General features: G+C 43.8%; 1 protein-coding gene across 5 annotated transcripts in view; it reads right to left on the bottom strand.

Annotated features, from left to right (window-relative positions):
* Positions 1-17,817, bottom strand: part of itpr3 (inositol 1,4,5-trisphosphate receptor, type 3) — a 312,780-nt gene that overhangs the window by 151,791 nt on the left and 143,172 nt on the right. For all 5 annotated transcript variants that reach the window (XM_037245884.1, XM_037245880.1, XM_037245881.1 and 2 more), the window contains 6 exons: positions 17,406-17,606; positions 17,217-17,332; positions 17,009-17,144; positions 11,822-11,947; positions 11,628-11,753; positions 11,425-11,545 (listed from right to left, as the gene is read on the bottom strand). In XM_037245884.1, coding sequence (XP_037101779.1) covers positions 11,425-11,545; positions 11,628-11,753; positions 11,822-11,947; positions 17,009-17,144; positions 17,217-17,332; positions 17,406-17,606 — 826 coding nt within the window. The remainder of the gene's footprint in view (positions 1-11,424; positions 11,546-11,627; positions 11,754-11,821; positions 11,948-17,008; positions 17,145-17,216; positions 17,333-17,405; positions 17,607-17,817) is intronic.

Below are 17,817 nucleotides of genomic sequence, written 5' to 3'. Positions count from 1 at the left end.
AAGAAGGCACTATCAAACGTCTAAGAAACACACAGACAAAGACAAGAATATGGAATATGAACAAAAGCTACAGAAGGTGGAAGAATTAAAACGAGGCCTTAAGTCCAGACAGGCTATGTTCACATATGCTAAATCACAAAGCGAGGCTGCTGTCAAGGCTAGCTTTATTGTGGCAAAAGAGATCGCAAAATCAGCAGAAGGAGAGTTTATCAAAATCTGTATGCTTGAAGTTTGTGACGCAGTGTGCCCAGACAAAAGACAACTATTTTTTAATTCAGTTACATTTTTACATTTGTTTCTACAAGACGTGATTTTTCTTTGAAGGAAGTATTGTTTTGTCTGTGTGCCATACATTTTTGTATTTTATTTATTTATATTTATTTTTCAGTTGAATGGACTCAGGAAAAATTGCAGATAAGAGCCATGAGAAAGAATACAACTGATTTGATTTATTTTTTTATTTTACTATTTGAAAGCAGTGATCGGTAGATCATAGAGTAGCACAATAATACATCTTCAGTTTATAATGCATGCACTTTTATTCATGCATTTAAATTGATATTAAGAAACACATTTTGTTTTAATTTATTTAATTTTTTGCTCTTTGGCTGTTGAAAATGTTTTCCCTTGAAGTTACTGACAGAGGCATAACAAAATATTGCCATATTCATTTAATTATTAAATAATGTACACTGTGTTAGGTCTTGGTTCAATAGGCTATGTGCAATCATTTCGATATGTTTTAATAAACAGTGAACCAGTCCGGCCCTCGGCTTGTAGCAAATTAGTTTTTTTGGCCCTCGGTGTGTTTGACTTTGACATCCCTGCATAGAGAATGAATGGGAACCTAAAAAAAAATTGCGCCAGAAATGTTTGAAATTTGCAACGAAACGAAAACTACGGGTTCAAGAGGTTCACTTTGGAGTTCAAAAGTTGAAACGGGTTGAATCGGACAAAAATTGTAGAAGTTAGAGCAAATGTTGAATCCCCATAGAGAATGAATGGGAATTTGAAAAAAAAAATTGCATCAAAAATTTCTGAAATTTGGAGCGAAACGAAAATACGGGTTCAAGAGATTCACTTTGGAGTTCAAAAGTTGAAACGGGTTGAATCGGGCAAAAATTGTAAAAGTTAGAGCAAATGTTAAATTTAGGTCATTTCTGGTTTCATTTAGGGCACTTCTTCTTGGAATAAGGTCACTTCCGGTTTAATTTAGGTCACTTCCGGTTTAGCTGAGGTCACTTCCGGTTTATTTGGGGTCACTTCCGGTTTATTTGGGGCACTTCCGGATAAATTTAGGTCACGTCCAGTTTGATTTGGGTCACTTCCGGTTTATTTGGGGGCACTTCCAGTTTGTTTGGTTCTACTTCCGGTTTAACTGAGGTCCCTTCCGGTTTATGTGGGGTCACTTCTGATTTAAAAAGATCACTTCCGGTTTGATTTGGGGGACATCCGGTTTAATTTAGGTCACTTCCGGTTTATTTGGGGCATTTCCGGTTTGTTTGAGGCCACATCCGGTTTAGCTGAGGTCACTTCTGGTTTATTTGGGGTCACTTCCGGTTTGAACAAGTCACTTCCGTTTTTTTGGGTCACTTCCGGTTTGATTTGGGACACTTCCGGGTTAATTTAGGTCACTTCTGGTTTATTTCGGGCACTTCCGGTTTGTTTGGGGCCACTTCCGGTTTAGCTGAGGTCATTTCCGGTTTATTTGGGTTCACTTCCGGTTTATTTGGGCCACTTCCTGTTTGTTTGGAGTCACTTCCAGTTTACCTGAGGTCACTTCAGGTTTATTTGGGGCACTTCCGGTTTAGCTGAGGTCATTTCCGGTTCATCTGGGGCAGGGGTCACCAACTCCGGTCCTCAAGGGCGCCAATCCAGCCTGTTTTAGATGTATCCCCCGTGCAACACACCTGATTCAAATAATCAGGATCGCTATCAGCCTTAATAGAGCTTGCTGATGAGCTGATCATTTGAATCAGGTGTGTTGTTGCAGGGCTGCACCTAAAACAGGCTGGATAGGTGCCCTTGAGGACCGGAGTTGGTGACCCCTGATCTGGGGTCACTTACGGTTTAGCTGAGATCAATTAGGGTTCATTTGGGGTCACTTCCGGTTTAAAAAGGTCACTTCCGGTTTACCTTAGGTCACTTCCTGTTTATTACGGGTCACTTCCGGATTGATTTTGGGCACTTCCGGTTCATTCTGAGTTCATTCGGGGGCACTTCAGCGTCAATCCAAGATGGCCGCCACACCGGAAGTATGGGTCAAGGGGTGAATTGTGTAAGCATAGTGGAAGTGGGGGTGAAGGGGGTGAATATGATAAGCATCAGGTGAACAAAGTGAATAAAGTTGGAATGGGTTGAAAAATATAGAAATTTGAAGGGAAAAACTAAATTTTGGAAGATTTGGTGTGAATTTCAAAATTGAAAATTTTGAATTTTCGGTAAGTGAAAAGGTATGGAATAGGTAGGCAAAAGATGAACAATGGAAAGTTGGAATGGGTTGAATCGGTTGAAAAATGTAGAAATTAGAAGTGAAAAATGAAATTTTGTGAAAATTTGCGCAAATTTTAAATGTGAAAATGTGAATTTTATTAATTAGGCAATGTTGGGAATGTACCCAATGTGATTTGAATGTGCTAAATGATGAGAATTTCAAACTGGAACGACGTAATTGTGAAATGTTGAATCTGCCGTTAAGAATGAATGGGGAAAAATATGCCGGAAATTTGTGAATTTTGTGAAAAGGGAAAAATTTTGGAATGAAAAAAAAGTAAGCAACAGTGTCATGAATATTTGGAATAAGTTAAAAGTGGAACGGAGTGAATCGGTTTTAAGTATGTGGAACTAGTTAAGCGTCAAAAAAGTGGGGGGAATAAAAGTGTGAAGGCCTTCACCTTCACACACTAATAAAGGACAGCAATAACAATAGTGTGAAGGCCTTCGCCTTCACACAATAATAAAGGACAGGAATAACAGTTTGTGTGAAGGCCTTCACACAACAAAGGACAGGAATAACATGTGTGAAGGCCTTCGCCTTCACACAATAATAATAAAGTGAATGGTGTCTTCACACTAATAAGGTAAAATATGTGTTAGTTTTTTGCGGACTACAAGCCGCTCTGGAGTATAAATCGCACCAGCCATAAAATGCATAATAAAAAAGAAAAAATCATGTATAAGTCGCACTGGAGTATAGGTTGCATTTTTGTGGGAAATTTATTTGATAAAACCCAACACCAAGAACAGACATGTCATCTTGAAAGGCAATTTAAAATAAAAATAGAATAGGCAACAACAGGCTGATCAATACGGTATGCTAACGTTAAAATAAACACATAAACAAGGAACTGAGAACGTGCCTGACGTAATATATTAAGAGTTATTCAAATAACTATAGCATAAGTAACATAATAATAAATCAGTTAGTCCAACAAAATCTTCATCCTCTGTCACTTATAAACACCTCCGCTAACCCCAGGTGTAGAAGATGGAGCAGCTCCTCTTCTATGTGGCTTACGCCAGACTTATCGTCAGTTGCGGTTCTAATTATTCCACAGGCCTTGAACGCCCTCATGCAGTTTAGTGTGAAAATAACGTGAAATGACATGTGTTAACCATTTCAGTCGCACCCCTGGCCAAACTATGAAAAAAACTGCGACTTATAGTCTGGAAAATACGGTATATTGTATAGTGCACTTATATTGCCATATATCAGTTACTGTGTGGAAGTGTGGGGGAACACATAAGAGTAACACAGTCATTGTATCCACTACAGAAGAGCGCTATAAGGAATACCTCGTTTATCGCAGATAATTGGTTCCAAGACCACCTGCGATAGTTGAAAATCCGCAATGTAGAAAAAATACGTATATTGTTACTAATCCATAAAAGACCTTTTATGAACGTTTATTGTATCTTATTGTATTTTTAAACACTGTATATTATACTTTTAAATGTTTTTTTGTATTCTTCTTCTTTAATAAACATTTTAAAGTCAAGCTGATATTCATAAACATTCTTTATTTAAATAAAAGGAAAATAAATAAAATAAATAAGAGTACCGTATTTTCCGCCCTAAAAGGTGCACCGGATTATAAGGCGCACCTTCAATGAACGGCCCATTTTAAAACTTTGTCCATATATAAGGCGCACCGGATTATAAGGCGCATAAAATAGAAGCTATACTGCAACAAACTGAGGTTGACTAGGGTTGCGGTATGCATCCACTAGCCAATAACCAACGAGCCCTCTGTAAACAATCGCGTTTCTCAAACGATCTCCTATAAAATGATCGGAACTGACTAAAGTTCGATCTAACGCATTGGTACTACTTACCTATGTTTCCCTTCCATATCGATCCGTAGATTTACTCGAAACATTAACAGAGCAGCCTATTTTCACATGAAATAGCCTGGTACGTATAGCAGCTATCGTTATAGCATTAGCCATCCGCAAAGTCCCACGAGCCTCAGCTCGCAATCTCCCATGAGCCTCAGCAAAGTGTAAACAATCGCGTTTCTCAAACGATCTCCTATAAAATGATCGGAACTGACTAAAGTTCGATCTAACGCATTGGTACTACTTACCTATGTTTCCCTTCCATATCGATCCGTAGATTTACTCGAAACATTAACAGAGCAGCCTATTTTGACATGAAATAGCCTGGTACGTATAGCAGCTATCGTTATAGCATTAGCCATCCGCAAAGTCCCACGAGCCTCAGCTCGCAATCTCCCATGAGCCTCAGCAAAGTGTAAACAATCGCGTTTCTCAAACGATCTATAAAATGATCGGAACTGACTAAAGTTCGATCTAACGCATTGGTACTACTTACCTATGTTTCCTTTCCATATCGATCCGTAGATTTACTCGAAACATTAACAGAGCAGCCTATTTTGACATGAAATAGCCTGGTACGTATAGCAGCTATCGTTATAGCATTAGCCATCCGCAAAGTCCCACGAGCCTCAGCTCGCAATCTCCCATGAGCCTCAGCAAAGTGTAAACAATCGCGTTTCTCAAACGATCTCCTATAAAATGATCGGAACTGACTAAAGTTCGATCTAACACATTGGTACTGCTTACCTATGTTTCCCTTCCATATCGATCCGTAGATTTACTCGAAACATTAACGGAGCAGCCTATTTTTAAATGAAATAGCCTCGCGGGTACAACAGCTATTCGGTGACGCCCCCTGACTACAGTTGCCGTAATGTTGGGAAGCGATGCGACCTTGTAATTTACTAGTCGTACTAAAACGTACTGAAACATTTTGGCAGAGCACTGTGTACAACCAGTATGGATCAACAAATTCATCAATTGATCCATATATAAGGCGCACTGGACTATAAGGTGCACTGTCGGCTTTTGAGAAAATTTTAGGTTTTTAGGTGCGCCTTATAGGGCGGAAAATACGGTAAATATATTGTTACAATATCCGCACAAGAATTATATGAACCTTTATTGTAGTTTTATACTTTATTGTTTTTCAAAAAAACACTTTTGTATTTTTTTTTAATGAAATTGACTTGCAGACACATTCTTATATATTTAAATAAATAAGAAAATAAATACGAGTAAATATATTGTTCCAATAATACACACAAGACTTTTATTAACCTTTTTTAAAGTGTAAACGTGTCTGTCTCCTCTCTGCTCTTGCGTGCTGGCCGACTGACACGCCCCGGCAGCCCAGCGCGAGTGCGTCCGCACAAGACTTTTATAGTTTTATATTTAAACACTTTATTGTATTTTAAAACATTTAAACATTTTAAAGTGTAAATGTGTCACGGCTCCGCTCCGCTCTCGCGATGCTGACCGGCTGACGCACCCCAGCAGCCCAACGCGAGGGCATCCGCATATTGCTCAGAGGCACGCCCTGCGTTTAGTGCTCATTGCCGGCTGCTGTCCCAAATCCTGGACGGAAGTGCTTTTTTCCTACGTGCGTGGTTACGTTCAATGCCGTCGTCTTGACTTTTTTTGCACGGTGGTGCATTTTTCCTTCGTCCGCGGCTGTTTCATGTCCCCGCTCTCGCCCTGCTGGCTTATGGCATCACACGCCTTCCACGCTAGACCTCTGAGGCGTGCGTCGCCAATATGGAACTGCTAATCGTCAGTCCTCACAGTTTTGTCTGTTTTGACACGCCTGCTACCTGATTCTTGTTTGCCTGACCCGCTGTGTTATGAGATGCCTGCACGACGCTAGCTCGCTGACCGGCACGTCATTTTAAAGTGTAAACATGCAACGGCTCCGCTCTGCTCTTGCCGTGCTGACTGGCTGTCGCACCCCCGCTGCCCAGCGCGAGGGCATCTGCGAGGGCATCTGCACAAGACTTTTATAATTTTATGACGGGCAAACAGGACGGGAGTCACAAGCAGACTGCGTTCTACGCCACTTGGTGATTGAGGAACGGAGACGTGATAGTATGTGTGTAATGAAGTGCAAGTCTGAGGTGCTGTTGATATGTTGACGCAGACGGAGTGAATAAAGTGCAGGAGGCTGAGATAAAGTGTAGTTTGAACTGCTAAGCCAATCAGCTGCAAGGACACAGACCAACATGTTTCCATTGGCCATTAGTGTCATATGGGCAGACAAAGCCCTGCGGTCCAAGCTCCGAGTGACGCCGCAAAAAGCCACGACCATCGGGGAATAGCTGATGGTGTAGGGGTGCACTTGCCTGTCTTGTTGCCTGTCTTGTGTGCTTCATTGCATATGACGCTGTGAATGAGTGTGTGTGCGTGTGCGTGTGTGACTTAAAAAAAAAAAATTGCGATGCACCAAATCTATCCGCAATATGTTTTAAAAAAAAACTGCGATGGAGCGATAGGTAGCGAGGGATTACTGTATTCACAAATCAGATTATCTAGAACACATTAACAGATTATTTATTAATTCTGGTTTATTGAAACTACAGGACCTCGTTAAATTACAGAACTGTGTTATGTTTAAGGCTAAAAGTAACGCATTACCAACTAATTTACAAAAAAATTTTGTCGTCACTTCAGAGAATGAAGAACAGAAGAAAAGGTCATTTCAAACATTAGTATTCACGGACAATTTTAAAACAAATTTGTCTATCAGTGGTGGGGTTAAACTATGGAATTCTCTTTACAATGAGATAAAGTATTGTATAAATATATTCCAATTGAAAAAAAACTATAAAGACAGAACAATAAAATTATGTGGACAGCTGTAAGTGTCTACATTCCTCTTTGTATTTATTTATTTAGTTATTTTTTGTCTGGTTTTGTATATATTTTGTATCATCTCGTGAGGTATTCGGTTTGTACTTCATGAAGTTTTGCACTTGGTTTTTAAGGTTTTCTTTTGTTTGTTTTCATTATTTTGATGAATTTGTTTGGTTTGTATGCTTGTGAAGCCATTAAGACTACAGTAATTTCCGGACTATAAGCCGCTACTTTTTGCTCAAGTTTTGAACCCTGCAGCTTGTCGTCCGGTGCGGCGTATCTATGGATTTTTCTTGATTTTTGTGATGACTTGATCACTTATACACTCGTATAAAGGCTGTGGACCGCTGTTGTGCGGCACCGCTTTGCTGAGCGGAGGGATATGTGACACGGTCACTGGGGCAAACAGTGGTGTGTTGATTGCATGTCCATCCGGCAGGCAAATAGTGCCGTATAATTGACACAAAGAAGCGGCAGAACGAGATTAAGACGGATATTACTGAAGAAAGGAAGCTTTTATACAGCATACACAAACCGTCATTATGGGAGACAAAAGAAATGTACCGTATTTTTCGGACTAAAAGTCGCTCCGGAGTACAAGTCACATCCATAAAATGCACAATAAAGGGGAAAAAAACATATATAAGTCGCACCGGAGTTTAAGTCGCATTTTGGGAGAAATTTATTTGACAAAATCCAACACCAAGTACAGACATGAATCAGCAAACACAGGCTAAACGATACGGTATGCTAATGTGACATAAACACAAACAAGGGCTGAAAACGGGCCTGACGTAACATTAACAGTTATTCAAATAACTATAACGTAAATAATACGTTTATCAAACCATCTGTGTCACTCCAAATCATTGAATCCATCGATCGAATTCTTCGTCCTTTCTGTAAACAACACCTCATGTGCGGCGCGCCCCTGACGTCGGACTCGTCGTTAGTTGCAGTTCAAATTATTCCACAGGCCCATATAACAATATATAAACTATATATCAAGTAACTATAATATGAACAACAATTTTATCAAACCATCTGTATCACTCCAAATCATTAAATCCATCGATCGAATTCTTCATCCTTTATGTAAACAACGGCGCGTGTGCGGCGCGCCGCTGATGTTGGACTCATCATCAATTGCAGTTCAAATTATTCCACAGGCCCATATAACAATATATCAACTATATATCAAATAACAACAATTTTATCGAACCATCCGTGTCACTCCAAATCATTAAATCAATCGGAATCTTCGTCTTGTGTCACTTAAGAAAACCCACAGCTGTTGACTCCGGAACTACGTGCACCGCTGACGTCAGACTAGATATATCAAATAAATGTGATATAAACAACAATTTTAACGAACCATCCGTGTCACTCCAAATCATTAAATCCATCGGAATCTTCATCCGCTGTGTCACTTAAAAAAAAAAAAAAAAAAAAGAAAAACAGCTATTGACTCCGGAACTACGTGCGCCGCTGACGTCAGCCTCATCGTCAGTTGCGGCTCCAATTATTCCACAGATTTACGTATATAACTATATTGTAGCGTTAGCAAAGTCCCAGGCAAGACGTGGGTTTGGTAACCGGCTCTTTATTTCACAAATCAAGAGCTGAACATATGAGCCACGCCTCCCCTGCCATCATGAAAAGGGGAAAAAACTAATTCAATTGTTTTTATTATAAAGTCATTTTCCTTTTAATTTCAGTAGTTTTGTATCATTTTGAACCAAAATCGCTGAATTTTTATAGTTATTTTAAAACCGAAGACGATTCGCTCGGAGGACCCAACTTCCTCTGCCTTGTCTCCTCTGAGGATTGTGTAATCACAGGGCTGCCTATGTTGACAGGCTATGCAGTTAGACTGAACTGCTGTCTGTCTCTATGTCGCTGTTTAAGTGTTCAAACACTGTGGCTATATTAACTAATGTCCGTAGTTAAGCTGATGTATATAATATCTAGTGTTTTTTGTCATCTGTCTGTAACGTCGTGTTTCTTTAGATCAACAAAACGGCTTTGAAAAGAGACTTTACGGAGGCAACGAAAAAAAGGTTCTCCAGCCTTATGGCTAGACCTGTAGAATAAGAGATCTCCAGTTCAAATTTACAGTGAACTACTCAGTCGTCTATTTATTTCGTTTTACTTTTTTTTTTTTTTTCGTTTTTACATTTCATTTTACAATGGAGGATTACACATCCAAACGATTTTCAACCATAGATTTTCGGTCGAAGCAGGAGGTCATCAGTAAAGGAAGAGCAACTCCGGAGTTAAAAGGTTTGATTCGGACAACGGGACTTCTCGAACGGAGTGGTACGCACGATCGAAAACAAGTTTTTGATTCCATGTGCTTTATTGAGTTTTTATGTGTGAAGACTGCTGATATGAGATTTTAATTAAAATAGTTCAAATTAAATAATAAATAAGCCACACTAGAGCAGCGTTCCCCAACCTTTTTTGTGACACGATTAGGTGCCGGACAATTTTAAGGGGGGGGGGGGTGACGTCAGTGCCTCCCCAGGCATGAACCTCACCGCACGTCACTGTTTACAGCACACTTTTAGCCGGTAGAGGAGACGAGACCAATGGGAACATGTTGATCTCTATCCTTGCCACTGATTGGCTTAGAACTATAAGAGCAGTTCTACCCACACTTTAGCTCAGCCTCTCGCAGTCGCGCTACATATCCACTCTTCCACTTCGTTTGCATCAGCAGAATCGGCAGGGGGGGGTGACGTCAGTGCCTCCCCAGTCATGAACCTCACCGCACGTCACTGGAGCCAACACAGTGCTATAAGCAAGCGCCCTGGATCGCTCTTCCCCCCCCCCCCCCCCCTGCTGCTTTCACGGTCTTGGTAGACAATCAGAAACTACTGAAGTTTAACAACATAGACGTTGCTACTCTAAATAAATTATATATCAAATAAATATAACAAAAATAACAAGTTTATCGAACCATCTGTGTCACTCCAAATCGTAAAATCTCCGGACTCCGGAAGTCAGTGAATGGAACTCATTGTCAGTGAGGCTCCAATAATTCCACAGCCATAGTGCGCCCTCATGTGGTTTAAAGTGAAAATAACATGTGACGTGATCAACTATACTAGTAAGTCAGTAATGTGTTAATGATCAAGTAAAGATTTGTGAATAATTACACATATAAGTCGCTCCTGAGTATAAGTCGCCCCCCCCACCCAAACTATGAAAAAATAACGCGACTTATAGTCCGTAAAATACGGTATATGATGCCGCATTTAAGTTAAAGGCAGTCGATTTGGCTCTTAACATGCACTGTAGAGGTTTCTTCCAGTCACTCGAGGGCACTGGGCTATTGTTGATGACATTTTGTTGCGTCACCTTTTCCTTTATTTCCTGGTCACGTCTACTCTGGAGCTATACGTGTAGCTCGCTAGTTTAATGTAACTTAGTGCTTTGTGCATGAAGAAAATTAGCAGTAACAGACCCTCATCGTGGAAAATGCTAGAAGAAATGCATAAAAGTGTGTGGCGAAGTATATCTGACGCTATTCCAATCGGACACTGAGGAGGAAGACTTTTATGGTTTCAGTGCACAGGAGGAAGATGAAGACGACGGCTCTCAGTGACTTTTACGAGTATGTTTTTTTTTAACCAGCCCTGTAGTGCTGTGCTACCGTGTTGCTGCTTTGTTACCGCCGCGTCTCAGTGACTTTTACCGTTATGTTTTTTTATCCAGCCCTATTAGTGCTGTGTTACTTTCGTGTTGCTGCGGTATTACTGCCGCGTCACAGGCAGTGTTTGGAAAGAAATGTTAAGGTATGTTATTAAAACTTTAAAAAGGCTTTCTGTGTACCGTCTTTCTTTGTAAATAACTCACGTGCACATGCGACTTTTAGTACGGTGTGGCTTATTTATGAAAAAAAATAAAATAAAATTCCCCTAATTTTTGGTTGTGAGTCTTATAATCAGGTGAGGCTTATAGACCAGAAATTACACTAATTATTGTGTGGAAGGGGACAGGAACTATAAGATTTTCTTCATCCTGTTCCTTCTCAAGCATAGATATGTAAATATGTGTTTACTTGCTAAAGTTGCATTGTCTATTGATCAAAATACACACCAATGAAAGAGATAAATACAAATTAAATCAAGGAAAAAATCATACATGAAATATGTCTCCTCAACTCAAAAGTAGTGTTTTAAAATCAATTGAGTAACAGGATGCCTCCTGTAGAATTGGATGAAAGGTTACCTGTGATTGCAAGGGTCTTGATGCAGGTCTCAACTTGGCTTTGATGCTGCTGCTGCAACCAGGGACAGTCCAGCAGGCGCACGGATGATTGCAGCAGCTGTGTGACGATGGAATGATGACTCTAACAATGAGAGGAGATGTTGTGGAGTTAAACCCAAGGATTAGACAAAGCACATCTCTGCAGAGGCAAATATTGAGCTGACCTGCAGCGAGGTGCTGTTTTCAGAGAAGGGTGAGCTGAAAAAAGCGTTGATGGTGTCAAAGACCACATTGATTATATACTTTTCCAAGACTGGATCGGAAAGTCGCTTGTCTCGCTTGTTGCACACCTGCCAGGAGCACACACCCTATTAGCAATCACAGAACAATAGTAAGACAACAAAGCGCTCCCGCTCACTTGGGCCATGTCAACTGTGAAGTCCTCAAAGAGCTTCCAGATGTGGTTGGATGTGTAGATCTCCTTCATCTCTACCTCTGTATCCACGTAGCAATGATTGACAAAGTTGACGTAAGCAACTTTCACCTGAACGCACACAAAATGATGGCATGACAGAGGCACAATGAATTGCGGTAAATTGCAGTGAATTGAATAAAAAACCCAGATAAAGTGCATATATGGTGCCCAGTAATATCTGTGCAATCTGATTGGTAAACGGTGGTGTAAAGGAAACGTAAAGAGACAGAGGCAGATAGGGCGGAGACCCTTGTATCCATTTTAGGGTGTTGATTCAAACGAGGGTTGATAGGCATTCAAGTAGAAAACTAAGTTCATGAGTCTCCTGACAAGGTTTCCGATAAATATATACCATATATATATATATATATATATATATATTAGTCTTCCGGGTTAGAGCAACACTGGCGTCTGGATTGTTGACTGCCGCTTCTACCCCGAACCGTGTCCGCTATTTGTTTGTCCCCTGTCTGTTTTGTGTTTCCCGTTTTAAGTGTGCCCGTTTTTTCTTTTATTTTTTTCTCGCCTTTTCACTCTGCTCGCACCTCTCTGATCCCGCTCCCTCTGACTACGAGCTACGCTAGCCAGCTAGCCAACCCACCACCGGGCCCTCCTACCTCCCGGCTCTGAGCCTGTAGCTGCTTGCTCTTGGCTCGGCAAACGGCTTCAACCCAACTTTCTGGCCACTTGGCCGGCGTCCTCGGGGGGAGCACCCGCTCGCTGCGAGCTCGCCGGTCGTGGCTCGGCTGTGTGCCGCCATGACACACTGGGGCGTGCCGTTTGCACGGGTACAGTCGGGATTGACCAACACCACCACCCACTCCACCAACATCACGACTCGGTCCACTGCTGCTTCCATGCATTTCACTGCCTACCAACTTCTAGCTAACCAGCTACTAGCCATTTCTACCATTTTATCTGGATTATTCCCAGCTGCTATCACGTCTCATCTCCTCCATGAATTATCACTTCTGCTACTCCGGGCTTCCATTCCACCAACTTCTCGTTCATTTGTCTACACTGCTGCTGATCTTCATCATCTCAACAATAATCAACGTCTCCCTGCTGCTGCTGCCTCAGCTGCCAGCAAGGCTGGGATCCTCCGCCGTCGCCGCTACATCCACCGTAGCTCCGGACTATCTTTTAACCGACATTTCCCTGATGGCTCACCCATCCCCTCTTTCTGGACTACCTCTCGCCCCCCCGTCACCCCCACCTCCCGTACTGTCAACTTCAACAATCTCCGCTCCCCCACCCCCGCTCCTTCATCCATCTCCCTCGCACTGCTGAACTGTCGCTCCCTCTCCAACAAATCACTAGTTATTTTCGAACTACTATTGGACAATAATTTGGATCTGCTCCTTCTCTGTGAAACATGGCAACAGCCCCTGGACTATTTTACTCTCAACCAAGCCACTCCGTCTAACTACAGCTACATCGCCAAACCCCGCCTCTCTGGGTGAGGAGGTGGTATTGCTGTCCTCCATAAGCGGTCCCTACCCATCACTGAATTGGACCTCAACCTCCCATCTATTTCATCCTTTGAATATCTCGCTTTTTCCCTCCCCAACTCTACTACTGCTGTTCTTATCTACCGCCCCCCAAAGTCACATCCGTCTTTTCTTTCTGAACTCTCTGAACTCCTCACCATCGTATCCTCAGTCTCCTATCGCCTCCTACTCATCGGTGACTTCAATATCCACATCGACCAGCCAACTGCTCCACTGACGTCTGACTTCATCTCCCTTCTGGACTGCTTTCATCTCACCCAGCACATCAACTTCCCCACCCACACCAAAGGCCACACCCTGGATATAGTATGCTCCTCCTTTCCACTCACATCCAACCCCCGTCCTCTCACCTTTCCACTGTCAGATCTTCTCTGCATCCTCTTCTCCGCCCCTCTACCCTCGCCTCATAATTCCACAAAACGCACCATCTCCTACCGCAACATCAAGACTGTAAACCCAATCACGCTTTGCCAGCTCTTATCCTCTGCCCTTCCCTCCGACCCCACTTCTTCCTCCCCTGATGACCTTGCCACCACGCTCAACAACATCCTTTCTGACTCCCTTGATTCCCTAGCCCCCTGGAAAACTTCCTCTGTTACATTCACTAACCCTGCCCCTTGGTACACCCCGGAACTCCGCTCCATGAAACAAACTGGCCGTCAACTCGAACGCCTCTACAAAAGAACCCGCCTCACCGTCCATGCCAAAACCTTCAAACAACACATCTCCCATCGTGATGCTCTTCTTGCCGCCAAATCTGCTTACTTCTCATCTCTCATTAATAACACCAGCCGGAACCCCCGCATACTGTTCTCCACCGTCAACAAATTGCTCCAGCCACCGGTCACCAAGCCACCCTCCTCACCCGCCCTCTGTAACTCCTTCCTTGTCAACTTTAACAACAAAATCGCCCAAATCAACAGTTCTCTGACCGACACCATCAATAACTCCTCCTGCCCCACCTCCCCTGCCCTCCTGCCCCCCCTTCCTGACCTCCCGCCCTTCCCCTCTCTCACTGCCTTCTCCCTTGTCGACTCCTCCACTATCCTAGACATCATTACCGCATCCAAGACAACCACCTGCTCTCTCGACCCTCTTCCAACGACCTTAACTAAGGCCTGCCTCCCTGTCCTCCTCCCCCACCTCACCACCCTTTTTAATCAGTCTCTATCCCTTGGCCACTTTCCCACTGTCTATAAATTTGCAGCCATCACCCCCATCCTCAAAAAGCCCACCTTGGACCCACTCAACCTCTCCAACTACCGTCCCAACTAAACGCATTGTCTCCGCCCAACTCCACACCCATCTCCAGTCCAACAACCTCTATGAACCCTTCCAGTCCGGATTCCGCCCACTTCACAGCACCGAAACAGCTCTAGTTAAAGCCACCAACGATCTCCTCATTTCTGCAGACTCTGGTGCCCTCAACATCCTACTACTACTTGACCTTAGCGCAGCCTTTGACACTGTGAACCATTCCATCCTCCTCCAAAGGCTGCGCCAACTAGGTGTTGAGGGCACTGCACTCGACTGGCTCACCTCCTATCTCACCAACAGAAACCAGTTCATCTCTCTCTCCGGTCACACATCCATCCTCTCCCCAGTTACACAAGGGGTCCCCCAAGGCTCAGTTCTTGGCCCCCTCCTATTCATCTGTTACCTCTTTCCCCTTGGTACTGTCATCCGCAAACTCAATCTGGACTTCCACTGCTACGCTGATGACACCCAGATCTATATACGTACCACACCAACCCATAACCCTTCCCTCACCCACTTTGAAACCTGCATCTCTACAATAAAAACATGGCTGACCCACAACTTTCTCAAACTCAACAGTGACAAAACAGAGCTCCTCCTCATAGGCACTAAATCCTCCCTTAATAAAACTGGATCCATCACACTCACCATTGACTCCTCAAACATTACTCCCTCCCCTCTGGCACGCAACCTTGGCGTTATTTTTGACCCCACACTGTCCTTCCACCCTCATGTTAGCTCAGTTGTCAAGACCTCCTACTTCCACCTCCGACGCATCGCCAAAATCCGGCACTGCCTCTCTCTCCCTGCCGCTGAATCCCTCATCCACGCCTTCATCTCATCCCGGCTTGACTACTGCAACTCCCTTCTCACTGGAATCACTGCTCACTCACTCCATAGACTTCAACTAGTCCAAAACTCTGCTGCCCGCCTCCTTACCCACACCCGGTCCCGTGAACACATCACTCCTGTTCTCCACTCTCTTCACTGGCTCCCCATTAAGGAGCGTATCATCTTCAAGATACTCCTCCTCACCTTCAAAGCCCTTCACCACCTGGCTCCCACTTACCTATCCGACCTCCTTGTCCCCTACTGCCCCAACCGTCCCCTCCGATCCTCCAATACTTCACGTCTGACAGTCCCAAAATCTAAACTCAAATCCCTCGGTGACAGAGCCTTCTCCTGCACATCACCCCGACTCTGGAACTCTCTCCCTCAGTCTGTCTGTGACTCACCCACACTCCCCATATTTAAGTCCTGTCTAAAAACTTACCTCTTCTCCCAAGCTCATGACCTCCCCTACCCATAACTGGTTTCCTCTTTTTAATTTTATCCGATTGTTTCTTCCCCGTCCCCCTCCCCTCATGTATGTCTTTGCCTTGTTCCCTGTAAGCGTCTTTGGGTTTTTGAAAAGCGCTATACAAATTTAATGAATTATTATTATTATTATTATATGCGGCGGCTCGGTGGCGCACTGGGTAGTACGTCCGCCTCACAGTTAGGAGGGTGCGGGTTCGCTTCCACCTCCGGCCCTCCTTGTGTGGAGTTTGCATGTTCTCCCCGGGCCCGCGTGGGTTTTCTCCGGGCACTCCGGTTTCCTCCCACATCCCAAAAACATGCTTGGTAGGCCGATTGAAGACTCCAAATTGTCCCTAGGTGTGAGTGCAAGTGCAAATGGTTGTTTGTCTCTGTGTGCCCTGCGATTGGCTGGCAACCGGTTCAGGGTGTCCCCCGCCTACTGCCCGATGACGGCTGGGATAGGCTCCAGCACTCCCGCGACCCCCGTGGGGACTAAGCGGTTCAGAAAATGGATGGATTATTATATGCAGCACCTTCCACCTTATTGATAATCGTTTTTTGCTGGCCATTTCTCATCTGCAAAGGGGCCACTCACACTCTGGGCATCACGGACATCATGACTAGAGTGGGCCATAGACAGAAAACTGCTTCGCATGGCAATGTTAGTAGTACCATTTTCTGCTACGTTCAAAGTTGTACTATTACCAATAACACTGCAGGGATGAGAATGGCAAATGTGAAAAAGCACGGAAAAGTAGCGGGGGGGGATATATATATGCCGTCGCGGCGGGCGGGGGAATGCTCGCGAGTCGCCGATGCTAACGTTGCCCGGCCACTTAGCTGGCCGCTCCCCCCATATATAAAAAAATAATTTTCTCAAAGGATTCACACGATTCACGAAAATACTCGGATCCGCGGAAAATTCTCATCCCTGACACTGGTGTGTGTGCTTGTCAGCCTTCAATGCTGATGAGCATTGACACAGAGATAGAGTAGGTGAGGTAATTGCCACGATATACTGTGGTCTTTCACCATGCATGTACAAACACAAAAGATGGCCAACCTCGGTGATGCAGTCCTCATGCGTTACCACACGGACAATGTCTTCCAGTGGTAGCAGGGATGTGCACTTAATCTCCGTGTAGACATTCTTGCCCTCAGCGCATGCTGCCAGCAGCTCCACCAGCGAGATGTGGTACCTGCACAACACCACACCCTCTCATATAATACCTTTTTCCACACGGATGCTGTACAACGGCTGCAGCAATTACCTGAGCGGGCTCTTTTCACTAATGCCCTCCCTGCTCTCAGCCATCAGCTCCAGCATGACATTGAAGGAAGCCTTGTCATTGTAGAAGACAACTATGTCTTCGCCAGCATTGGTCAGCTGCAGAGACAATCTATTGATCATACAGGAGGCCATGTCCATGCTAGAAAAACAATCTCGGTAAGACTCTCACCTCGGTCATGACCATGTCCTGGCACTTCTTGACGTACTTGCCCTCAGCCTTGATGATGGTGTGCAGGAAGTTGAGGTAGTGCACATGGCGTCCATGTGTGGCCAAGCAGTGGATGAAATGCTGCAAGACGCTTTCCGATATCTCCGTGCATAGCTGGTAGTTGTTGCTAAAGATGTGCTGCACAGTTTCCGCCTCCAGCAGCTGCACAGTAAGGAGAGAGTCACAGATAGTCAACCACCTCACTATGACAGCAAGTTTGAACCCAACAAACTAACATCATGACTAAACATTCTTGTCAATGTCAAGCAGGGGTGACAGTGAAAAATGTGTTGAGTCTCCATGATTTCCAATAAAATCACCTTAAGGGTCAATACATGTTGGTTGCTAAGTCAGGTAGCTCTAGCTTTGCCTA

Source organism: Syngnathus acus, chromosome 2 (genome assembly GCF_901709675.1).
Source record: "Syngnathus acus chromosome 2, fSynAcu1.2, whole genome shotgun sequence".
Lineage (NCBI taxonomy): Eukaryota > Metazoa > Chordata > Actinopteri > Syngnathiformes > Syngnathidae > Syngnathus > Syngnathus acus.
Note: the sequence above shows the minus strand (reverse complement) of the source record. Positions and strands in the feature narration are given on the sequence as shown.